The sequence below is a fragment of the Prionailurus bengalensis genome, chromosome D3 (assembly GCF_016509475.1).
Source record: "Prionailurus bengalensis isolate Pbe53 chromosome D3, Fcat_Pben_1.1_paternal_pri, whole genome shotgun sequence".
Classification (NCBI taxonomy): Eukaryota; Metazoa; Chordata; class Mammalia; order Carnivora; family Felidae; genus Prionailurus; species Prionailurus bengalensis.
This window is the reverse complement of record NC_057356.1, coordinates 46,069,244-46,093,462: the sequence shown is the minus strand read 5'-3', so window position 1 is coordinate 46,093,462 and position 24,219 is coordinate 46,069,244. Positions and strand designations below refer to the sequence as shown.

The window sequence follows — 24,219 nt, the reverse complement described above, 5'->3', positions numbered from 1 at the left end:
TGTGGGGATAAAATGGGGGAAGGATTCAGAGGCATTGCTTTCTGGATGATAATCAATAATCAGCTGTGGCCCAACAAGTTTTTTGCCTGGACTATGCCTCTTATTTTCAGTTTTTGGAATATTTGCTTTGGCAGGAAAACTTTGGGGAGAAAAACCAAACCTGTCTCTATGCAAGCATACTGTGGGGGGATTTAAGAAGGAAGCTTTAGGGGCGCCTGGGTGGCGTAGTCGGTTGAGCGTCCGACTTCGGCCAGGTCACGATCTCGCGGTCCGTGAGTTCGAGCCCCGCGTCGGGCTCTGGGCTGATGACTCAGAGCCTGGAGCCTGTTTCCGATTCTGTGTCTCCCTCTCTCTCTGCCCCTCCCCCGTTCATGCTCTGTCTCTCTCTGTCCCAAAATAAATAAATAAACGTTGAAAAAAAAATTAAAAAAAAAAAAAAAGAAGGAAGCTTTAAAATTTGTTCTTTATCTTATTACTGTCCCTTGGGCCACAGAGGAACTCCAGTTCTTGTCATCCACTAGTTTCATAAATATAAAGTGGTTGCTGTGGGTAGTGTAGATACAAAAGTAGATCAAAGGAGTTACCTACACAGAAAGCAGTCTAAACTGTAAAGTGCTGTGTAAATGTTAGTAGTTTCTTTCTCTATCTTGTTCGTAGTTGAAGGGAAGAAGGATGAATACATAAAAATGTACAATACAATGAAAAATGTGCTCTAACAAAGGTAAGGACAGAATATTACGGGAGTCCATTTTTGAACTGACCTTTGGAGGGCGAATTAATTCTTACCAGGTGGGCAAGAAGAAAACTGGAGAAAGTAGGGGAGAGTTACCTAGTTGTTACTAAAAACCAGACAACTGTGTATTTGAAAAGGGTGAATTTTATGGTAAGTTATCTCAATGTTTTTAGAAATGATGTTCTAGATTACAAGAATCTAAAGAAAAAAGAGTTACCTAATTTTTGCATAGTATTCCATTGCTAGGACACATCTGGTCTCAACACCACAGAACCCCTTTAAGATAGATGGGATTCTGCGTTCCCTGTTTTACAGGAAATTAAGGATATTAAGGCCTAAGTTTGTGCCAAGGTCACGTAGCTGATAAATGGCAGACTAGGGGTTGAGCCACGGTCTTCTGACTTCTGTGCTCTAATTTATTCAGATTCAAAATATTGGTACCAGATTACTTATATTTAGCAAGCTAAATTGATCAGCAGATGTTCAGCAGATGTTCCAGATGGCCAACAGGGCGTTTCATTCAAGGCTTGCTCCTAGTTCCAGTCTGGCTTCTCCAGAATCCAGCGATGAATCAGGGATGGGGTTAGCCTGGTGGCCTGGCCCTTTGTTCATTTGCCACACTGTATACATATTCCATAGGAAAAGACCTGTGCACAGTATACGTTCCCATCTGCTGTTTTGTTTTAGTCTTGTGGCTTTTGGATTATTTTTCAACTTTTTTTTTTTTTTTTTTTTTTGGGACAGAGAGAAACAGAGCATGAACGGGGGTGGGGCAGAGAGAGAGGGAGACACAGAATCGGAAACAGGCTCCAGGCTCTGAGCCATCAGCCCAGAGCCTGACGCGGGGCTCGAACTCACGGACCGCGAGATCGTGACCTGGCTGAAGTCGGACGCTTATCCGACTGCGCCACCCAGGCGCCCCTTGGATTATTTTTCAAATTTGTGAGTGCTAAGGCTCAGAAATGTCTGATGCCAACTAGTAGTGTGACCTTGGGCAAGTCACTTAAACTTCAAGCTAGTGGGGTTATTTGTAGAGTGAAGACTTGCTGAGCCTATCTAAAAATGTATGAAGTAAACACCCATTTATAGGCACACCTAGTGGTCACACAAATTATCCGTTCTTATGTGGATATGTTTACCACATTAGCTATAAAAGAGAGTTCCAGAGATTTCCATCATTAGAAGTCACACCAGAGCAGCCTCCGCCCCAAATATCCTGCCATATTTTTTGGTCTGCCTACCAGACTCCCAAGGAAAGAGCAGGCAGCTTAATCTCTGGATAGGGTTCTCTGTGTCTCTCCATCCTATCCTGCGTTGTCCTGACTGGCCAGGCCAGCCCCCTTGCTCCCTGCAGAGGCCTCTCCCTACCCCCTAACCAACCCTCCCTTGCTGGAGCTTGAGCTGGTGTGTCTCCGGGTTCTGCCATGAACTTTACCCATCCAAGACAGTGGCAGAGGTGAGAGGACCCGGCCCTCCACTCCATGTGCCGTGGGGTGGCCGAGAGCAGGCCCAGAGCTGAGGGTGGTAAGTGGTGGTAACATGACTTGACAGCAGCCTGGAGATGTACTTAGAAAGTTGTAAATGGTCATCATTATTTCCACAAGTGAACACATTTAGGTAGAAAGAGGGTAGTGGCTGGGACAGCCCATCATTTGTGCACAGTGAAAATCTGAGGACACATCTATAAAAACTGAGCTGGAGTTTGAGCAGTGCAGCAGCTAGGGGGTGAGGATAGCAGATAGGATGGAGAATGCTTAACCTGGCCTTCAAAATCTTCTTTCTCACTGTTGGTTTTGTTACTTAAGAGCCATGTGACCTTAGAGAATCTTCTGTGAGCCTTGGTTTCCGTACCTACAAAATGCTGCAATACTACTCCAGAGGTTATCTGAGAAATACACGAGGCAATGAGGGAAGGGATCACTGAACTTCATGCCTGGCATGTGGTTGATGTTCACTAAGCATTTTGTTATGAGTTAGTTAATACTTGAGATTTATTAAAGGCCGCCTGGAGTGTAGGATTCTGTTGCTGATGCTCAGAGCTTCTCCATCTGATAAGATGTGCTTTTATAGAGTTCCCTATTAGAGTCTGTTTTGCAGTTGGTGTAGTTGTCAACATATAGCAGAAGGGGTTTTTTTTGTTTTGTTTTGTTTTGTTTGGGGTGGTTTTTTTTTTTTGTTTTTTTTTTTTTTTTGCTGAACTACTATTGTTGAAAGAAACTTCCCAGGGCACCTGGGTGGCTTCAGTCTGTTAAGCCTCCGAGTCTTGATTTCAGCTCAGGTCATGATCGCATGAACTGTGAGATCGACCTCTGTGCTGACAACACTGAGCCTGCTTGGGATTCTCTCTTTCCCCTTCTCCCTCTGCCCCTCCCCTGTTGCGCTTTTTCTCTCTCAAAATAAATAAACTTTAAAAAAAAGAGAGAAAGAAAGAAGCTTCTATCCACTCATCTAGCCAATAATTAAACCCTAGAGCATGTTGCGAAACAGCCATGTGACTTAACCTTTAAAAGTAGAGATGCTCTAGCCTTGTAACTACTAAATTCTCATTTAAAGCCAAAATAACCAGTAGTTCTCGTTTCTGAACTTCTTACATAATCCATTTGAACTCCTTCAACTCATCAAGAGATTTGATGGTTTCTGGGTTGATGGACATTGGATAAGGTACTATAGAGACTTTGAAAGGAAATAAAACACCTGGGCTTCTGCCCTTTACACTTTTATGGTCTTACTAGGGAGTTGAGACAGTAACCAGAAACTACTCATGGAACCTCTGTCTACATACGTAAATTTGCAGTTCTCATTCATTCTACTTCATCAGGCAGGAGCCCACAAATCACACAGCCTGGCCATAGGCTATTGTTACGAATAAAGTTTTCTTCATCACCCCTACACCCATCATGTACCTGTTGTCTGTGGTTGCTTTTGAGCTACAACAGGGTAGTTGAGTATTTTCTACAGAGACCTTATGGCCCACAAGCCTACAGTACTTAATATTTGGCCCTCTGTGGAAAAGTTTATCAGCCTCCATCCCAGGCATCCACGTAGGAGCTTGTGGAATGTAAGTGAGGAGCAGATATCACTCACCGGAGCCCTGGGCTCAGAATACCTGCTGACTTGAGTGGTGAGGATGATGCCTCTGAACACTAGCCAGGTGCTGCCTGGAGCTGACCTACCTCTGTCCCCAGAGAGCTCACCTGACCGGGAGAGCACGGTGCTGGAACCAGGTGAGAGGAGTCAGAGTGAAACTTAATGGAGGTGACAAGTCTTGGGAGAGGCTTTTAAGAGTCGGGGGACATTCTAAGATGGGTAGGGCTGAAACCTGTGAAGAAGCACTGGAGTCTGGCCTTGGGGACCTGGATGAACTCAGAGAAGGGCTGTTTAAGCTGAGCCAAAAGCCAGCCTGTGCAGGGTCATCCAGATGTATTTGTGAAAAAGCTGTTTAGAAGTTACCACACCTTCTTAATGATAGAGAACAGACAGGGTTGATGGAGGGAAGTGGGTGGGGGATGGGCCAGATGGGTGATGGGTATTAAGGAGGGCACTCGTGATGAGCACTGGGTGTTACATGTAAGTGATGAATCACTGAATTCTCCTGAAACCAATATTGCATTGTATGTTGACTAACTAGAATTTAAATTAAAAAAATTTTTTTAAGTTACCACACTTGTATGTTTTTGTGTGTATGTGTCTCTACAGGTTTGCCTGTCAGGAGGAATTAAAAGCCTAATAGATTAGCAGCAGTTAAATCTGAGAAAGCGGGTGGAGGGATAGAGAAGTGGGAGTGGGACTTCCAGTGTTATTGCACATACATCTGTGATGTGTGGGTTTGCATGTTTGTGATGAGTGGGTATGGAGTCTGTAATTAAAGAAAGTTAGGGCTCAGTTGGTTAAGCGTCTCACTCTTGATCTCAGCTCAGGTCTTGATCTCAGGGTCATGAGTTCACACCCCATGTTGGGCTCCATGCTGCGTGTGGAGCCTACTTAAAAAATAAAGTCTATAGTCATGTATTTTTAACATTTTGGGAATGGGTACAAGTTAAAAATGCTTCAGTAAGATCGTTCTTGTGGTTATAAATAGCTCCGTATGACTGGTCGATGACCACGAGACCAACTGGGAAGAATTGTTATCCTTTAGACTCGGGTCTCCAGGACTTGAGTGGAGCTTTAACAAGACGTGTCGTGTGGCACTCAGACCCATAGTTTTTTACTGTTTGAACGGATGGGCATGCTTCTTTGTTAAGTCCGAGTGTGATAACTGACAGAGTGCTCTGTGCAGTCTTTGCTCCTGGACTTTTCCAGGAAGGACATCTGAGCTCATGTTTTGTGGTAAAACACATAACGTAAAACTGACAGTGTACAGTTTTTAAGTGTACAATTCAGTGACATTAAAGACATTTTTGTGCAGCCACCATCCATCTCCAGCACCGAGCTCATGTTTGATCAGGTGCACTTTGGGCTCTGGCAGACCTCAGACGTTGGTAGGTTTTATTTCAGCGTTGCTTCCTTCCCCAAGTGGATGTTACTGATACGAAGTCGGCATTCTTGTATCACGGTAAAGGCAGCTTTCAGCCACACCTTACCTTGGGAAAGCGTGTGCCCTGTGTGTGAGCTGTTGGTCGCACGGCCCACCCCTGGTCTCGGTGTCGGCATGTGCCGCCATGACATTCCAGAGATCCTGAGGTGTATCCGTCGTCTTTTTCGATAGAGTCCTGACTGCCCGCTCTGCTGTGGTGGTTTGGAGACTGGAAATCCAGGCGTTTGGAAGCCAGTGAGCTTCTTGGTGGGATACAGGGATGAGCATGTCCCGGCCAGTGGTCCACTGAGGAGTGACCCTCCGGGTAGCGTGGGTAGGAGTTCCAACTTCCGAACCAGCCAGGCCTTGGGTGGGGCCTCAGATGAGTCACTCCACCTGTGTAACCCTCAGTTTCCTTATCTGTAGAATGGTATTGTTCTAGTACCGACCTCATAGATCGGAGAATTAAGGAAAATAACAGGGGCACTCTTAGGAAGTCCCTGCATGCTGGGCCAGGCGGCGGCAGTGATGGTGGCAGCGGTGCTGGCAGCCCTCCCAGAAGCAGCGGGAATGATGGAGCTCAGGGAGGGAGGGGCTGTGCTTGGCTGGGTCGCGATAAACCCATGGGGGAGGTGGTGGTTGGAGAGTGGCCCTGGCAGGTAGCAGGGGTGCAGGGGTCCGCAAGTCTCTCTGAGTGTGGGACAGAAGATGAGGAATGGGAGGGAGACGAGCGTGCACCCCGGAGCCAGGTGAGGCGTCTGGAGCTTGTCTCAGGCGGTGGGAAGATGGCTTGTAGGCTTCTGAGCATCAGAGAGCTTTGGAGCCTCGGCTCAGGAAGAGCCCACCTGGCAGCTGTGCCTAGGGGACGTGCTGAGGTCTGCAGAGGAGGCGGCAAGGCAGTCTGCATGGGAAGGAAGGGGTGCCAGAAACTGCACCTCACTGGGAACTTCCCCAGGAGGTACCTGGGGCTTTGAAACCCCATGAAGAGAGATTGGTGGAGGAGGAAAGATTGGTGTCCTTTGGAGCACCTGGGGCACCTGGGATCGTCAGGCAGGTAACTGGAAGGGCAGCTGGAGAGAAATTGGGGTTATTTGACCAAGAGGGAGAATGATACCGGAGGAGCGTTTATTGGCAGGAGCAGGTGAAGGGATGCACAGAGAGATGAGGTTGAGAATGTGGAAGAGAGGGATCGGGCGGTGGAGGTCCCCCGGGAGGCTGAGGAGCGCGGCACCAGCGGCACCAGCTGGGCCGGCGGCTCTCGCTTTCAGCTGTAGGTGAGGCGAGAGGGAGCTGAGGTGGAAAAGAGGGCTCCCCCACCGGCTCAGCTGTGTGAGTGATTGCACACCTGACCGTGCCTTGCACAGGGTGGGATCGGGAGAGGGTGTGGTGCTAGAGTGAGGACCTTAATTATGCAGGCAATTATATTTTACTGAGAGTCTGTTTCTGGAACTAGAATGTTCCAGTTTGAATCCTAACTCTGCCACTCTTGGGCAAATTAGCCTCTCTGTGCCTCTGTTTTCTCAACTGTAAAATGGGTATAACTGCACTTCCCTCATCAACTTGTGAGGATGAATTGGGTTAAAAAATGAAGAACAGTTGAAACCGTGCCTGCCACACAAGTAAATGGCTTGCGAGTGCCTTTGGGCCCCACTGGCCTGGGCTGCCTCCAGAGGCAGGATGACTTTGGGAAGCAAATCTGTTAGCATTGAGTCAAACACAATTTTCCTGGGCCCAAAGAAATCTAGGTGTTTTATTTCAGGTGTTTTACTTCAGGTCCTCTTTGCTGAGGTCCCAAAGAGTTGGAAGACAATAATGATCCCTTGCATTTGATTGTATAGCTTTACAGTTCACTAAGTACTTCCACATATATTCCCTTATCCGATCTTCGCACCAAACCTGTGAGATGGGCAGGGGTTATGAGCTGCTGTTCACAGGGAGCAGAACTGCTCAACACGGTTTCAGTAACCTCCAGCTGCAGGCAGGCCCAGCAGGCACATTGACTGAGAGCCTCATGAGCTCTGAGGATCAGAACCCAGGACTCCTGACCTCCTCCCACCCCCCAGCCCCACCCCTCTTCTACCCCATGGATGGAAACAACCTTGAGATAAAGACGGGCATTATGAAGGATGACTGGGAAGCACATTGTGCTGAGTCTTTTATTTTCTTTCGTAACATTGAGCACTGAGGAAAGGGAACTGAGACTCCAGACCCTCTTCCTGTTAGTCATGTCAGAGTTGCGTTTGTCGACTGGCCTTCTGTCACTCTGGCGGGTGACTTGCCAGAGTGCCCAGGCTTGGACCTGCTTGCCCTTTGGCTGTGTTGAGAATTCTGTGCAGTCTGGGGCGGGGCCACTTGTGTTTAAATTACATGTCATGTCAGCAGTTATGCCACCTCCTCAGCTTTTTTGCCTTTTCAGACTTCAGTAGATGGATAATTTCCTTTTAGTCAGAAAACTAGAATTTTGGAAAGAGGAGCACTTTCCCTGGAATCGCTAGGTTCATGGAAATAAATAATTGCGATTCTTTGTAAACAAAAACGGTGGTGGAATTTTGCAGCTTCTTGCCAAAGGTTTGATATGTGGCATTGTTGAATACTTGTCACTTCCTCATTTGTATAATTTCCCTCCCTTGTGGCCTAAACATATGACTTGTAATGAATACAGATAGGAGTAAGTCATAATTTCTGTTTGAAAATACCTGAGAAATGAGTTCAAAGTAATCTTGACCCCTTTGGTTCCCCACACAGACACACCCCAACCTCCTGCCTGTTTCCTTTCATGTTTTTAGGGCCTCAAGGGCCTGTGGTGGGATTTGTATCTTGATGCTGAGGATCAACACAGACTGACTGACCTCCTTGCATACATGTTGGTCACGTGCCACTGCCGCTGGAGAGAATTCACTATTCAGATTTCTTTTAATGGCTTTTCCAGGAGGTATCTTGAGAGTCACAGTTGCTACTTGATGGCCTCTATTTCCCCACAGGATGGATGATTGCAAGGCCTTGCAGGCCTGTGGCCCTGGCCAGTGTGGTGGATCTCCGTGGCTGTGCTGACGTGATGATTCACGCTGCACCCTCCTCCCGTTCTGAGTTTTCAGACAGCCTGGTGACTCTCACGTGGGAAATATGAGTGGCTCTTGAGAAATCTTTATTTTTCTTTTAAGATTGCTGAGGTGGTTGTCCTTAGAGCTAGCACATTCTTTGCTTTCTACTTAAATCTCGAGGATTCTTTCTTAGGGTTTATTGGGGGTTTTGGTTTTGCTTTTCATGTTACTCATTGATGGGCTGATGTGAATCAACCTAAATACATATGGAAATGTTCTTTCATTATTTGGAGCTGATGTAGTTTCTTATGCAGATGTGCAAAAATAGTGCCTTAAAAATTGCAGACTCACATACTATCTTGCTTTCTTTCCTCTACACTGGTTCTTAGTGATCTTTACATGGAACTATAGCTTCCTTTCATTGACAATAAACTAGCAGGAACTAGGAATTGTGTAAATAAGTAATTTCTATTACCTCCTTTGCTGACTGACTTGACAAGCCCATTTTAGACATCTTGTCAATTTTAATTAATATTTCCCCAAACGTTAAGCTAACCAGTGCCTCTTGCTGTCACTTCCTTTTGCAGGTAACGTTGGAAGGTTCTGTAATAGTGTTTGAATGGGTGCTTTTCGCTGTTGAAATTTCCATTACCTTTGGGGCCCTGATGAACTGAGTTTTGTGTCGACTCTGTCTGTAGGTGTTGGCACAGTCTTGCATCTGGTATGGAGAGTGTGGAATTGCATCTGGAGATAAGAGGTACAACTGCAAATATTCAGGGCCACCAAAACCCTTGCCGAAGGATGGGTATGACTTAGTGCAGGTAAGTTTGTTATCTTGGGCGCTGGGAACACAAAATGCTAATCGGAGATCCTCTGTAATTACACTGTAAATATCACTGAGAGGTGGGGCTGAAACTAACAGGTTTAAATCTTACCCCAAACGCTTATCTGGGGCACACAATAGCACAGAAGATAACATAACTCCCGGAGGCTTGATTTCTTTGGGACTCACTTTATGCCTTTCTCGTAGTTGTAGTTTCCGCATAACAGGTTACTATTTAGGGACTGACCTTGGTACCGCAAATGTTGCTCTTTGCAGCTTCTTGAAAATATACTAGAAGTTAGCTTTTTTTCGGTTCCTGGATTTCAGGACTCAGGCGGGCTGGGCTGCTAAGTGGCTGTGACTCCCTTGTCCTATGTTTATTTTAGTGATTCCCCCGTTTTCCATCCAGAGCCTGTGAACTTTGGTTGCTACCAGGATTCTGTTCTCTGTTGGCCTTGTTTACCTTTCCTGATACACAGGGATATTAGAAACGAACTGGAAAAATCTGGTTTTAGAGGGGAAAAGTCTGGTTTTAGAGGCCTCAGTAATGTAAAATCAAGTTGCCATGTGGTGGGTCTCCTCGACTGACTTGGTACTTTCATGAGAATTGTTAAAGACCTCTGACTTTCTCTGTCGTGACTAATGGAAGTAGTCAGTAGCATTTGGGCTAAACCTAAACAGAAAACTAAAGAGATCAAACTGGTTGTCATGGAGGGAAGGGAGCTTCCAAATAGGAAAAAGATTTGGAATAACTCTACTGCTTCTACTTTTGTGACTCCCTCGTTTATAAATAGTAAAATTGATAGCCCTGTAAAAGAATTCTGCCAGAACTTTGCAAACACATTTCTTACCCTTCTATACCTATAAAGGACTCTGTGAGTAAAATTGCCTTATTGAGTAATGTGTGTCCTGATTTGACTTTGCTGCTCTGATAACCATGCTTTCTCACCCAAAAGGAGCTCTGTCCAGGATTCTTCTTTGACAATGTCAGTCTTTGTTGCGATGTGCAGCAGCTCCGGACACTGAAAGACAACCTGCAACTGCCTCTACAGTTTCTGTCCAGGTAGGTTGACCACCTGGCAAACAACAAAAAAAAAAATAGTAGATTTTGAGCACTTGTTAACTAGTGATGTCCTGATTTCCTTAAAAAAAAATTTTTTTTTTAACGTTTATTCATTTTTGAGAGACAGAGCACAAGCAGGGGAAGGGCAGAGAGAGAGAGGGAGACACAGAATCTGAAGCAGGCTCCAGGCTCTGAGCTGTCAGCCCAGAGCCCAGTGCGGGGCTCGACCTGGGATCATGACCCGAGATAAAGCTGGACACTTAACCGACCGAGCTACTGAGGCGCCCCTCCTGATTTCCTTTTAAAAGTTGGTTTTCATTTTATTTCAGGAAAGCAATCTTATGACTTCTCAGAAATAAAGGACAGTTTCTCGATAAAGTAATAGTTACCAGATTTAGTTCTCTTCCTAGTTACACGCAGGACTAATGTGGGGGCTTCCTCTGAGACGTCCTCACCCAAGGGACTTGGTCTTTTCATACTCGAGCCTCTGGGCACTGTGGGGAGGAGAGGTTCTGGTGGTGCTGCCAGGTCTGTGACCCGAGACCCTCTTCCGTGCGGTCCTCTGCATCACCTCCCTCTCCGCCCCACCCCTAGATGGCGTGGTTCTCTCTTCCTGCAGTGTCCTGAGATGCTAGAGTCCCAGTCCTCCCTAGAGCTGGCCTTTGATAGCTGTTAACACGATTGTTCTGGCAGAGCTGGGACGTTTTGTCAACATTAGTTCTTTGTCCAGTCTGTTCTGTTCTCTATGACCAGGGCCATGAAAAGGGTTGCATAATAGGTGTTCTTCTCTGAGCTCACTCAGCGGTTCTCAAATGTGCAAAAGAACAAGCTGGTGGTGGTCTGTAGAACAGCACATCATGGTCTCTTCCTAAATTTTTCACACTGAAGCACCCTGATAAAGGACATAGGAAGAGGGGGCGATGCTTCTCTGTGCACATACCACTGTAGGTGACAGGGCGGTCCACATCCTCTGAGAAAACCCTGCATCTTCCCAGAGGTTTAAACTGACAACACAGAGTGGAAAACCATCCCTAAACTGTTCTTCCAGGACAGCATACCCTATAATAATAGATGAAACAGTGGAGAATCTAATTGGACCAGCATACCCTGTGGAAGGCCAGTGGATGGTGATGGAGCAGGTTGCAGCCATCATTCAGTCAAAGTACATTTGTTTAGCACCTACCCTAGGTGAGGCATTATGGACGTAGAAATAACCGAGATCAAAAGATAACCAGATTTCCCCCGTGTTGTCAGCTCTGTTTATAATAGAAAATAATGAGAAGCTAACACGTGCAGCTGCCAGAATTGATTGTGGAGATTAAACGTAATAACATGCAAAGAGGTTTGTGATTCACAGAACATGGTAGAAATCTGGGCACCCCAGGAGTAGTGTGTGTTAGAATTGTGTAATTGTGGTTCTCGTTCTTGTCACAGTAAAGCACGGGACTCCTGAGAGCAAGCAGGTCAGTGTGCGTGTCTGCTCCCTTACTAGACCAGGGGCTTTGAAGGCTGGGACCACCTTCCCTGTTCCGTGTCATGTGGGCACCTGGACCACATCAGAGTTGAGGGTCATCTCGACTGGTTGTGCAGCGAGAATGCAGGTCTAATGAAGCTGTAGCTTTTGCAAATAGAAGTGAACCAAACTGGGGAGAGAGTTCTCCCACCTAACAAGTCACCGTTAGAAGCTTAAACGTTGAACCTGAAGGACAGCAGACAGCTTGTGGTCCTCATGAGAACCTGTGTGTTTCTGCAACCCATGCAGCCAGAGAACACCACTGCTGTTCTTATGCCTTCTTCTCAAGTCACGGGGAAATCCTCTTGTGTTTAGAGAGGGTCAAGGGATTACCTGGGGCTTAAAGAAAGCCCTTCAGGGGCGCCTGGGTGGCGCAGTCGGTTAAGCGTCCGACTTCAGCCAGGTCACGATCTCGCGGTCCGTGAGTTCGAGCCCCGCGTCGGGCTCTGGGCTGATGGCTCAGAGCCTGGAGCCTGTTTCCGATTCTGTGTCTCCCTCTCTCTCTGCCCCTCCCCCGTTCATGCTCTGTCTCTCTCTGTCCCAAAAATAAATAAACTTTAAAAAAAAAAAAAAAAAAAAAAAAAAGAAAGCCCTTCAGTAGCAAGATGAAAATTCTAACGCGTGAATCTCGTTTTCCCCTTGTTTTTCTTCTTTTTTAAAAAAAACTTTTTTTTTAAGGTTCATTTTTTTGAGAGACAGAGACAGAGCACGAGATGGGGCTGAAAGAGAGGGAGACACAGAATCTAAAGCAGGCTCCAGGCTCCTAGCTGTCAGCACAGAGCCCGACGCAGGGCTCAAACCCACGAACCACAAGATCATGACCTGAGCTGGTCTGACTCTTAACTGACTGAGCCACCCAGGCACCCTTCCCTTGTTTTTCTTCTTAATCAGAATTGTCCCCATGATGCTTCTGAGTCCCTTTAGTTCAAGACAAAGAAAACATGTCTATAAATTGCAAAGCACAGAATTCAGAGAAGCAGTTTTGTCTTTCTGAAATTGCACCTGGACAACATATGTGTAGTAATTAGGGCAGTTTTTAAAGAGACATCTTTATTTTAACACAAGATTTTAGGTGTAGAAATGCTGGGTTTAAGAGGTTCTTAGATAATTTACTTGTCACTTTATAATAAATTTAAAATATTCTTTGTTGTATATCATCTTTTTGCTGGCCCTATTATCTGTGAGATCAGACAATATAGTTTACTTTTTCTTTAGATGTCCATCCTGTTTCTATAACCTAGTGAACCTGTTTTGCGAGCTGACGTGTAGCCCTCGGCAAAGTCAGTTTCTGAATGTCACAGCAACTGAAGATTATGTTGATCCTGTTACAAACCAGACTAAAACAAATGTAAAAGAATTACAGTACTACATTGGAGAGAGTTTTGCCAATGGTGAGTAAACTTTTTGGGGGGGTGGGGGGTGGGGGTAAGCTTTTAATTATTCCTTTATTACATTTGGCATCAGGATACTGGGTCAGGTTGTTCCTTTTTGTTGTCAGCTGTGTGAAAATGACAGTTATAAATTCCATTGGCCATGAAATGCGACTTGTTGCTTAGCGTGTATCTAAGACTTGAGCTACAACCTATAAAACAATCTTTTTTGAAGTCTTTGCTTAATCCCTTCCTAACTGTAAGTTCCCACATGGAAATTTTTAGTGTGTGCAAGTTTACTTTTCTGTATATCTTAGAAGACATTAGAACTTTATTTCTAGTGGATATGAATTGTGTAACTTCATGAGTTACTTGCAAAACTGAGGGGAGAGTGTGGAAGGGTGGAAATGAAGAAGGGAAGCAGGAGGGGAGATTTGACTCAAGACATACATCACTATAAGGGAGAGTAAACAGATACCACAGTAGGGAAAAGGATCCATAACAACTAGAAATCATAGGATAGTATGAGAAAGACCATCTAGTGTTTGTAGAAAATGATTGAATTGAAAGAGTCCTGAAAGAATAGAACACAAGGGGAAAAGAATGAAAAGATTAGAATTGGAACCAGCTGGCTCTATTAATAAGAAAGAGCCACTTAAATGAACTGAAAGATAAATAGCAGATTCAACACCGCTGAATAAAGAATGTGCCCAAGAACATCTATAAGAGAATAAGAATTCATATAAGAACAACATACAGATTTAATTGTAATGATCACTTAAAAATGTAACCAAAAATTTAATAGAAAATGTAAATAATAAAAAATAATGAAATATAAATTAATGTTAGTTAAAATAATTAATTAAAAGATTGTCTCCATCACAAAAGCAATAAAATAAGCTATGTAGGAATAAATCTACCAAAAGATACGACATAAAAAGCATCCTGACTGTATGAAGAGAGATCATCTGTCTAGAAACAGAACCATGCTTATTGAAAATTGATATATAACAGGTGTGTTGTTACAAATCATTAAAGGAAGGGTGGATAGTATATACATGATGTGATAAAATTGATCATCTAATTTTTATCTTTGTATATCATACTAAAGGTGTATAGATTAAAAATCCTAATCTTGGACATTTTTAGAAGTAAATACAGAATATATTTATGACTTTAAGATAAGGAAGTGTTCTAGACTAGAGGAAAAGCAGAAATCATAAGTGAAAAGATTTATAAACAGTATCTGGAACAGTCACTGAAACACAGATTAAAACAGTGAGCTGCCATTTCACACATCAGGCACAAATGCAAAAATTGGTCAATTCCAGATTTGGTAGGATGTTCAAGCAATAGGAATGCTAATATACTGCACCATTGGCAACCATAACTTAATAGGAGTGTTTGAAAACCGTTCTGCACTACCTGGTAAAGTTGAGGATGAATATACCCTCATTCCAGAAATTCCACTTACATAGATGCCTGCCATAGAGAAACTCCTAATGCACATAAACAAAGAACCATATAAGAACATTCATTGTGGCACTTTTGTGGTCGTCAAAAATTGGTGACATCAGGAGAATGAGAAGACAAGCACAAACTGGGAGAAGATACTTGCAGAAGACACATCTCATGAAGGACTCTTAACAAAATATATGAAGGACTTTTTTTTTTTTTTTTTAATGTTTGTTTATATTTGAGAGAGAGACAGAGCCCGAGCGGAGGAGGGCAGAGAGAGGAAGACACAGAGTCTGAAGCAGGCTTCAGACTCAGGACTGTCATCACAGAGCCCAACACGAGGCTCAAACCCATGAGCTGTGAGATCATGACCTGAGCTGAAGTCGGACACCTAACCGACTGAGCCACCCACAGACCCCAAAATAAATGAAGAACTCTTAAAACTCAATAATAAGAAAATGAATAGCCTGATTGAAAAGTGGACACAAATCCTGATCAGACACCTTACCAAAGAAGATAATGGATGGCAAATAAACAAATGAAAAGATGCTCAACATTGTATGTTATTAGGGAATTCCCGATTAAAACAACAGTGAAATACCACTACGCACCTGTTAAAATGGCCAAAATCCAGAACACTAACACCACCAAATGCTGGTGAGGATGTGGAGCCACAGAAACTCTAATTCATTTCTGCTGGGAATGCAAAATGGTTCAGCCACTTTGGAAGACAGTTTGACAATTTCTTAGAAAACTAAAAATGCTCTTACCATATGATCCAGCAATCATGGTTTTTGGCATTTACCCCAAAGCATTGAAAACGTATGTCCACATAAAAACCCTTACATGCATGTTGTAGCAGCATTATTCATAATTCACACCAAGATGTCCTTCAGTAGGTAAATAAACTGGGGTACACCCAGACAATGGAATATCCTTCAGCATTAAAAAGAAATGAGCCATCAAGCCATGAAATGACATGGAGGAATGTTAAATCTATATTACTAAGTGAAAGAAGTGAATCTGGAAAGCCTACATACTGTATGATTCCAGGTTTATTATATTCTGGAAGAGGCAAAACTATGGAGATAGTAAAATGATCAATGGTTACCAGGTACTAGGGGAAGAAAGGAGGAGCACAGCGGATATTAAGGACAGGGAGACTATTGTTTAATACTATAATAGTGGATATGAGTCATTATACATTTGCCAAAACTCATAGAATATATAACACCTAGTGTGAACCTTGAAATAAACTGTGGACTTTGAATGACAATGATGTGTCATTATAGGTTCATCGGCTGTAACAAATATATATATATTCTGGTGCTGTTGATAGTAATGAGGTGCTTGTGTTGAGGCAGGAGGTGTGTGGGAGTTCTCTATACCATCTGCTCAATTTTACTGTGAACCTAAAACTCCTCTTTAAAAAGGCCATTAATAGGGTCGGCTGGGTGGCTCAGTCAGTTGGGTGTCTGACTTCGGCTCAGGTCATGATGTCGCAGTTCACGAGTTCGAGCTCTGAGCTGTCAGCACAGAACCTGTAGCCTGCTTTGGATTCTGTGTCTCCCTCTGCCCCTCTGTCTCCTGTGTGTGTGTGCACGTGTGCGCGCGCTCTCTCTCTCTCTCTCTCTCTCTCTCTCTCTCTCTCTCTCTCTCTGTCTCTCTCACTCTCAGAAATAAACATTAAAAAAAATTTTTTTTAAATAAAAAGTCCATTATTAAATTAACTAAATTGAGGCACTAAATGCTGATTAAGAGGAGAATGGATAAATATATTTGGAGCATAGTCATAATTTATAATGGAATATTTAAAACTGTTAAAACGTATGAATTAGTTACATCACTGACTTGAAGTACTTGAAAAATTGAAAATGTCACAGGATAGATGTAGTATGTTTATATTAAACACTACTACATATCTATGTATACAGTATATCATGAAAGTACACAAATATGCATGGGAAAGATAAACATCAAATTCAGGGTTGTGGTTTTACCTTAAGCAAGGGAATGTACTCCTAAGTAAGGGTATTCAGGGGACTTCAACTGTATCTGTAGCATTTGGTTTTTTTAATGTTGGGGCAAATGAAAAACAAGATTAATATAGCTGGGTGCTAAATAAATGAGAATTGTATTATTCTCCATATTTTCTGTATGCTTAAAATATTTAATAAAATAAAAACGTGAAAACCAAATAGTGAGCTGGAAGATATGAGAGAATTACCTAGAAAATAGTGTAGAGTTATGACAATCTGGGATCATTAAAGAAGTGACATGTGGGATAATGTGAGGAGCTCCAGAGAAGGAAAAGAGAAAGTTGGGGAGAAACAATAAGTAAAAAGATAATGGCCAAGGGTTTTCCAGATTGGAAGAGAGATGAATCCTTAGACTTAGGGGCAGAAAAATTAATCTTGAAGCCAGGTAAATTAAAAAGAAAGAAAATACACAAAAATCAGTTGCATGTCTTCATATGCAGTGGACAGTCTGGAAGTAAAATTAAGGAAATTCCATTTACAATAGTATCAAGAAGAATAAAATACCTAGGATTTAACAAGAAGTGTAAAACACTCATCACCATTAAACTGTAAAACATCATTAAAAGAAAGGATCTTAGTAAATGGAAAGATACTCCATGTTGATGGATCAGAAAACTTAAAAATGTTAAGATAACAGTACTTCCCATATGATGTACAGATTCAGTGCAATCCCGTCAGAATCCCAACTTGCTTCTTTGTAGAAATTGATAGGCTGATTCCAAGATTCATGTAATTTCAAGGGACCCAGAATAGCCAAGACAATCCTGAAGAAGAAGAACAAAATAGGAGGACTCATACTTCCCAATTTCAAAATTTACTACCAGCTGGTGAAAAGACAGTGTGGTACTGGAATAAAAATAAACATATAGGACAATGAGATACAACTTAGACCTATATATCTGTGGTCATCTGATTTTTGACAAGGATGCCAAGTCCATTCAATGGGGAAAGAATAGTCTTTTCAACAAATGGTGCTGGGAAAACAGCCACATGGAAAAGGATATTTTCACACCATAAACAAAAACTAAAATGGGTCAAAAACCTAAATGTAAGAGCCAAAACCTGAAAACACTTAGAAGAAAACATAGGAATAAACCATGACCTCAGATTTGACAATGGATTCTTAGATATGACACCAAAAACATGAGCAACAAAAGAAAAACAGATATGTTGGGACATGATCAAAACAGAGTTTTGTGCTTCAAAGGACACCATCAAGAAAAGACAAAAATATTTGCAAATTATTTAATCATTAAAAATCCATGGGGCGCCTGGGTGGCGCAGTCGGTTAAGCGTCCGACTTCAGCCAGGTCACGATCTCGTGGTCCGTGAGTTCGAGCCCCGCGTCAGGCTCTGGGCTGATGGCTCAGAGCCTGGAGCCTGTTTCCGATTCTGTGTCTCCCTCTCTCTCTGCCCCTCCCCCGTTCATGCTCTGTCTCTCTCTGTCCCAAAAATAAATAAACGTTGAAAAAAAAATTTTTTTTTAAATCTTGTATCTAGAATATATAAAGAACTGTCACAACTCAGTAATAGATAACCCAATTTAAAATGGGAAAATGATCTGAACAGACATTTCTCCAAGGATGTTATACAAATGGCCAATAAGCACATGAAAAGATGCTCAAAATCGTTAGTCATCAGAGAAATGCAAATCAGAACCACAGTTGGGATACCACTTCACACCCATCAGGACAGCTAGAAGCAAAAGGTCAGGTAACAAGTGTCAGGAGGATGTGGAGAAATTAGAGCCCTCATACACTGCCAGTAGAAATGTAAAAAGATGCAGTCGCTTTGGAAAACAGTCTGGCAGTTCTTGAAAGAATTAAGCATAGGGTTACCATATGACACAGCCATTTCATTCACAAGAGAAGTAAAAGCGTATGTCCACACAAAAACTGTAACCCAACATTTATAGGAGCATTGTTCTTAATAGCCAAAAGGTAGAAACAGCCCAGATATCCATCAGCTGATTTATAGATAAACAAATGTGGTATATTCGTACAGCAGAATATTATGCCACCACAAAAAGGAATGATACATGCTACAATGTGGATGGACCTTGAAACCATCATGCTAAGTGGAAGAAGGTACCCACAAAAGATTACATATTATAGGATTCCATTTATATGAAATGTCCAAAGTAAGCAAATGTACTATAGAGACAGAAATAAATTAATGGTTGCTTAGGGCTTGGGGGGAGGGGGGGTAGGGAGATGAGGGAGGATTAGCTAAAGAGTACAGAGTTTCTTTAAGGTGATGAAAATGTTCTAAAATTGACTGTGGCAATGGTTGCACCTATCTGTGAATGGGCTAAAATCCATTAAATTGGAACTTCAAATGGTTGAATTGTATGGTATGTAATTATATCTCAGTAAAGCTGTTAAAATCCATATGTAAATACAGCATAGAAAAACTATAAAACTCGGGGCACCTGGGTGGCTCAGTCGGTTAAGCATTCGACTTCAGCTCAGGTCATGATCTCACGGCCTGTGAGTGCCAGCCCTGCGTCGGTCTCTGTGCTGACAGCTTGGAGCCTGGAGCCTGCTTCAGATTCTGTGTCTCTCTCTCTCTGTCTGCCCCTCCCCTATTCATGCTCTGTCTCTCTCTGTCTCAAAAATAAACATTAAAAAAATTTTTTTTAATTAAAAAAAAACTATAAAACTCCAAAGACAAGTGTCTTAAAAATAAGTAGAAAAAAGATACAAATCATTTCAAAAGAATGCCAGTTGGAGATTTTCTTACCAGCAGTGATAGAGGCCAGAAGGCAATAGAATAATCCTAATTCTAAAGAAGTCATTCTATCTGAACTGCCTTTCAAGAGTGAGGGTTAAACACGGTGAATTTATCAGTGTCTCTTTAAAGTTTAGGGAAGAAGATCCAAAGAAGTTTGTAACAAGTAGGTGTGGTATCTAAATGAGGTATCTCTCCATTGGATGGGGGCCCCCAAATGTAGGGTGATGATAGGCTGGCAACCCGTGGCTGGGAAGGTGAGAGAATTCATGTGAGGCAGAACAAAGGCGATAGAAGCTTATTGAATACGCCACAAGGGAGTGGTGGGCAGGACAGAAAGAAGCCGTCTGCAGTGAGGTAGTGGGTGGAGGCTGTTCTTAGAGAGGGAGGAGGTGGAGGCATAGCGATATATGGAATTCTCCCCTTTCTTTTTTTTTTTTAAGTTTATTTATTTATTTTGAGAGAGTGAGAGAGAGCACAAGTCAGGGAGGGGAAGAGAAAGGGAGAGAGAGAGAATTCCCAAGCAGGGCTCAAACTCATGAACCAAACCCTGAGATCATGACCTGAGCTAAAACCAAGAGTTGGAAGCTTAACTGACTGAGCCACCCAGGTGCCCCTGGAATTCTCCCTTTTTGGGTAACTGTGCTCAGCTGCAAGTAGCCCATTGGTTAGTTAGGGCCTATGGATATTTTGAGGTGGGTCAGCTGATGGGTCTTTTCTACATTCCATTGCTCAAGCCTGTTTGCCTGAAAGCGGCCTCTACAGTAGGGACTGGTTAACGAATGTTAATATGGGATCCATTACTACTACTTTTTTATGTGCAAAGTGTCACATTATTCTTATTTTGTGTGTTGTCTTTGTATGTACTAAAATAAAGCCAAGAGAGCGACTAGTATTAGGTTCATTCATATGTGACCTCTCCTCTAAAAACAGTTTTCCCGTATAAGTTCCAAAGTCTTCAGCTGTATAGTTTCCTACCCCAGATTTCTGGAACCAGCTTCATTGACTGAAGAGACACTAAGGTTCTTACTTCTCCTTCCTCAGCCTTAGTCCCTTCTTCTCTCCAGTGGTGGTAATGCTTCTCCCAGCTACTGTGAGCTACGTGGGGGTGATGTATACCTTTCTTGTTTGCTTTTATGTTTAAGTTACTTGGAATCTAGCCCAGCATGTTACTTGCAGAGTGGTGAGTCTCCACTCCTGCCCTTAGTGTTTACTGTCCCTCCTACCAGCCCGTGGCTTTGGAGTGCAGTGTTTATGGCTAAATTCGCATTTGAGAGGCCTTTAGTAAGATCTTCTCAGCATGGTGTTCGGTACTTTTGCCTTCTTCCTCTGCCAGCCATGTACAATGCCTGCCGGGACGTGGAGGCCCCCTCCAGTAATGACAAAGCCCTGGGACTGCTGTGTGGGAAGGACGCTGAAGCCTGCAATGCCACTAACTGGATTGAGTACATGTTCAATAAGGACAACGGCCAGGCACCTTTCACCATCACACCCATTTTTTCAGGTAGACTCCCAAGTTTGGTGTATTTATGATGTGGTTTTAAAGCCCAGGAACCTTAATCTACAATAGGAAGGTAAACAAATTCAGATAACTGGTTCCTGGACTTTCCCTCCAGTGAGAGAGGTAACTAGAACATTTCCCCTGCCCCTGGTTAATTTAGGGGGCTGGCAGGGAGGATGGAGGAGGAGGAACTGCCTTCCGTGTTGCTGCCTCATTGAAAGAATGAATGAGCCTGGGTTTTTGTTTTGTTTTTTTTCTTTTTAAAAAAAAGACTGAAGCATTACAAAGGCCTTTTTAGGAGCTCTGGAATGATGTTAGACTGGCTCCTCAGTGGAGATTTCCCTTGGAATGTGGGGCACTCTGGTCTCAGCAACAAACCTTGTGCCCAAAATTACTTGAAGTAACTTAAAATTTTACAGGACTAAGTGGCAACACACCATTTGATCAGCCAGAAACCTCCAGTCCTTTTTACTCTTATGGTCATGCTCTGTATGTCAGTGTGCTTAGCACTAGGTTCAAATATAATTTAATACAAGCTTTGTAGTTTTTTTATTGAGGTATTTACTCAACCCCATCCTCCCTGCAGATCTTCCAACCCATGGGATGGAGCCCATGAACAATGCCACCAAGGGCTGTGACGAGTCTGTGGACGAGGTCACCGGGCCGTGCAGCTGCCAGGACTGCTCAATTGTTTGTGGCCCAAAGCCCCAGCCCCCACCGCCTCCTGTGCCCTGGAGAATCTTGGGCCTGGACGCCATGTATGTCATCATGTGGATCACCTACATGGCATTTTTGCTTGTGTTTTTTGGAGCATTTTTTGCTTTGTGGTGCTACAGGTGAGCAGTTTTGTTTATTCCCCAGGGCAAGAAGAGCAAGATTATTCAAGTGGTACTTCCAGCTTAACTAAACCAGGAAACAAATATCACGTGAATACCGGTCTCCATGAATTGCTTTTGGCTTTCAACTGGTAAACAATCAGAGGCCTGGTTAGATCGTGAAGTTGGTTTCATTGATTTGTTCAAAATGATGAATGATTTAAAGCACTGTGCATTAACCACACATTCTTTTTTTTTTTTTTAATTTTTTTTTCAACAATTTTTATTTATTTTTGGGACAGAGAGAGACAGAGCATGAACGGGGGAGGGGCAGAGAGAGAGGGAGACACAGAATCGGAAACAGGCTCCAGGCTCCGAGCCATCAGCCCAGAGCCTGACGCGGGGCTCGAACTCACGGACCGCGAGATCGTGACCTGGCTGAAGTCGGACGCTCAACCGACTGCGCCACCCAGGCGCCCCTAACCACACATTCTTTAACAGAAAGTAGGAGGAGCTGAATCTGATTCAAATCTAATTCAATGCAGTGCTTATAATCCTTTTACATATTTGCACCTTGATTAGGACAGCACATTTTCTTTAACTTGTTTTGAAATAATGTTAGACTTACCAGGAAGGTGCAAAAAATAGTAGAAGTTCATATGTATCCTTTACCCAGCTTCCCCTAATGTTACAGCTTACGTCAGCCATACTGTGTAATTATCAAAAACCGCGAAAATAATGGTATGGTATGATTAGCTAAGCCACAAACTTTATTCAGATACCACCATCTTTTCCTCTGACACCCTCGTTCTGTTTTTGGACCCCACTCCATGCCCACTTTTTGTTTACCACCCTCCCCAGTCTGTGACAGGTCCTCGGTCTTTCTATTTCTTTTATGGCCTTGACACTTTCGATACATACTGGCCAGTTATTTTGTAGAATGTCCCTCCACTTAGCTTTAGCTGACATTTTCTCATTAGGTTGAGGTTATGTGTTTCTGACAAGATTATCACAGAATCGATGTGTCCTTCTCAGTGTATCATACATATCACTCGTACCTGGTCTCAGTATGTCTCTTCCCTGGTAATGTTAACCTTGATCACTTGATAAAGGGGGTCTCTGCTGCATTTCTCTACCATAAAGTTACTGTTTCTCCCTTTGTAACTGGTAGATATCTTAGGAGAGATGGGTCAGAACTCCTAATACCTTGTTTCTCCTAAAGCTGTCACCCCCTGATTTTAGCCTCCACTGGGGGATCTTATCTGCAGCTACTACTGTGGTGTTTGCCTAGTGATGATTGTTGATTTTATAGTTCCCTCATTTCTTCTTCATTTGCTAATTACACTTATTCTGTATAGACCGTTATCCCTCCTGCTCTACTTATTTATTCAATTACATTTACATCATGGTCCCTACTCCTCTGTTTTTTGTTTTTGTTTTGTTTTTTAACATGCCCTCGCCTTTCTTATTTCCTGGAATCACAAAATGCTCCAGGCTCGTCTAGTATTTTCCCCGCGCCAGCCCTGGAATCCACCTCTTCTGCAAGAATCCCTGGTTCCTTATATTGGAGACTGATGTTAGAGTGATGCTCCAGGCGCCAGGTGTGCCCATTGCTGCTGCACAGCAGTGTTCACTGTGTTCACTGAGAGACAGCGTGAGCGGGGGGAGGGGCAGAGAGAGAGAGAGAGACACAGAATCTGAAGCAGGCTCCAGGCTCCGAGCTGTCAGCACAGAGCCCGACGCGGGGCTCACACTCATGAACCGTGAAGTCATGACCTGAGCCAAAGTCGGACGCTTAACTGAGCCACCCAGTCACCCTAGTGCTCACTGTGTTTCTAAAGGACCTGAAGTTTTAAATCTAAATGAAGGCTGCAAGGTGAAATTACCCTTTATCAACTTGTTTTTAATACCGTCTTAAATTTTCTCCTGAGACTGGTGAGCAGGATGACCTAGAGCAAGGGAACCTGGGGGAAGAAGGAGGCGATTAGGCAAGAAGGAAATAGGATGAAGAAGTGAGTTTTAATAGGTCTACGGAACTATCAGAGGAACAGCCTCATTATGTCAAATATCCACTAATACTGCTTATGTGCTTTTGTTTTTCAGAAAACGCTATTTTGTCTCCGAGTACACCCCCATTGATAGCAACATAGCTTTCTCTGTAAATGCCAATGACAGAGGTAGGCACTTTTGTACTCAAATGGTTAGGATTATGTTTGCATGAGTGCACGTTTCCTCAGAAAATGTTGATGTGCTGTTCTGGGACAGGCACTGTGCTGGTGTCAAGGACACGGCCGTGACCAACACAGACAGGTCCTTGCCCTTGTGGTAGTAGCAGTCTAGTCAGGGTGGCAGATCGGAACCGAGGATAATTAGGGACTAGGGTAAGAGCTGTGGAGGGGCAGGCATAGCCACAAAGGTGGATGGGAAGTGCCTTGGACAGAGTGCTCAGAGAACTTTGCTTTTGTGTGAGCATTGCTCCTCTGTGGGGTGGGTGGCAGACGCCTTCACCGTGGGCAGGCAAGGAAGGTGGCTTCCTGAGCAGATAGGTGCTGAGGGTGTGCGACAGGAGGGAGGCGGATCTTGTGCCATCCCTGTGCGGACACTATTCCCAGCCCCTGTG

At 43.5% G+C, this 24,219-nt stretch overlaps 1 protein-coding gene across 2 annotated transcripts in view; it reads left to right on the top strand.

Moving 5' to 3' along the window:
- NPC1 (NPC intracellular cholesterol transporter 1) overlaps nucleotides 1–24,219 on the top strand; it is a 55,215-nt gene that overhangs the window by 7,760 nt on the left and 23,236 nt on the right. For both annotated transcript variants that reach the window (XM_043558454.1, XM_043558455.1), the window contains exons 2-7: nucleotides 8,986–9,108; nucleotides 10,067–10,173; nucleotides 12,902–13,077; nucleotides 20,620–20,787; nucleotides 21,371–21,620; nucleotides 23,703–23,776. In XM_043558454.1, coding sequence (XP_043414389.1) covers nucleotides 8,986–9,108; nucleotides 10,067–10,173; nucleotides 12,902–13,077; nucleotides 20,620–20,787; nucleotides 21,371–21,620; nucleotides 23,703–23,776 — 898 coding nt within the window. The remainder of the gene's footprint in view (nucleotides 1–8,985; nucleotides 9,109–10,066; nucleotides 10,174–12,901; nucleotides 13,078–20,619; nucleotides 20,788–21,370; nucleotides 21,621–23,702; nucleotides 23,777–24,219) is intronic.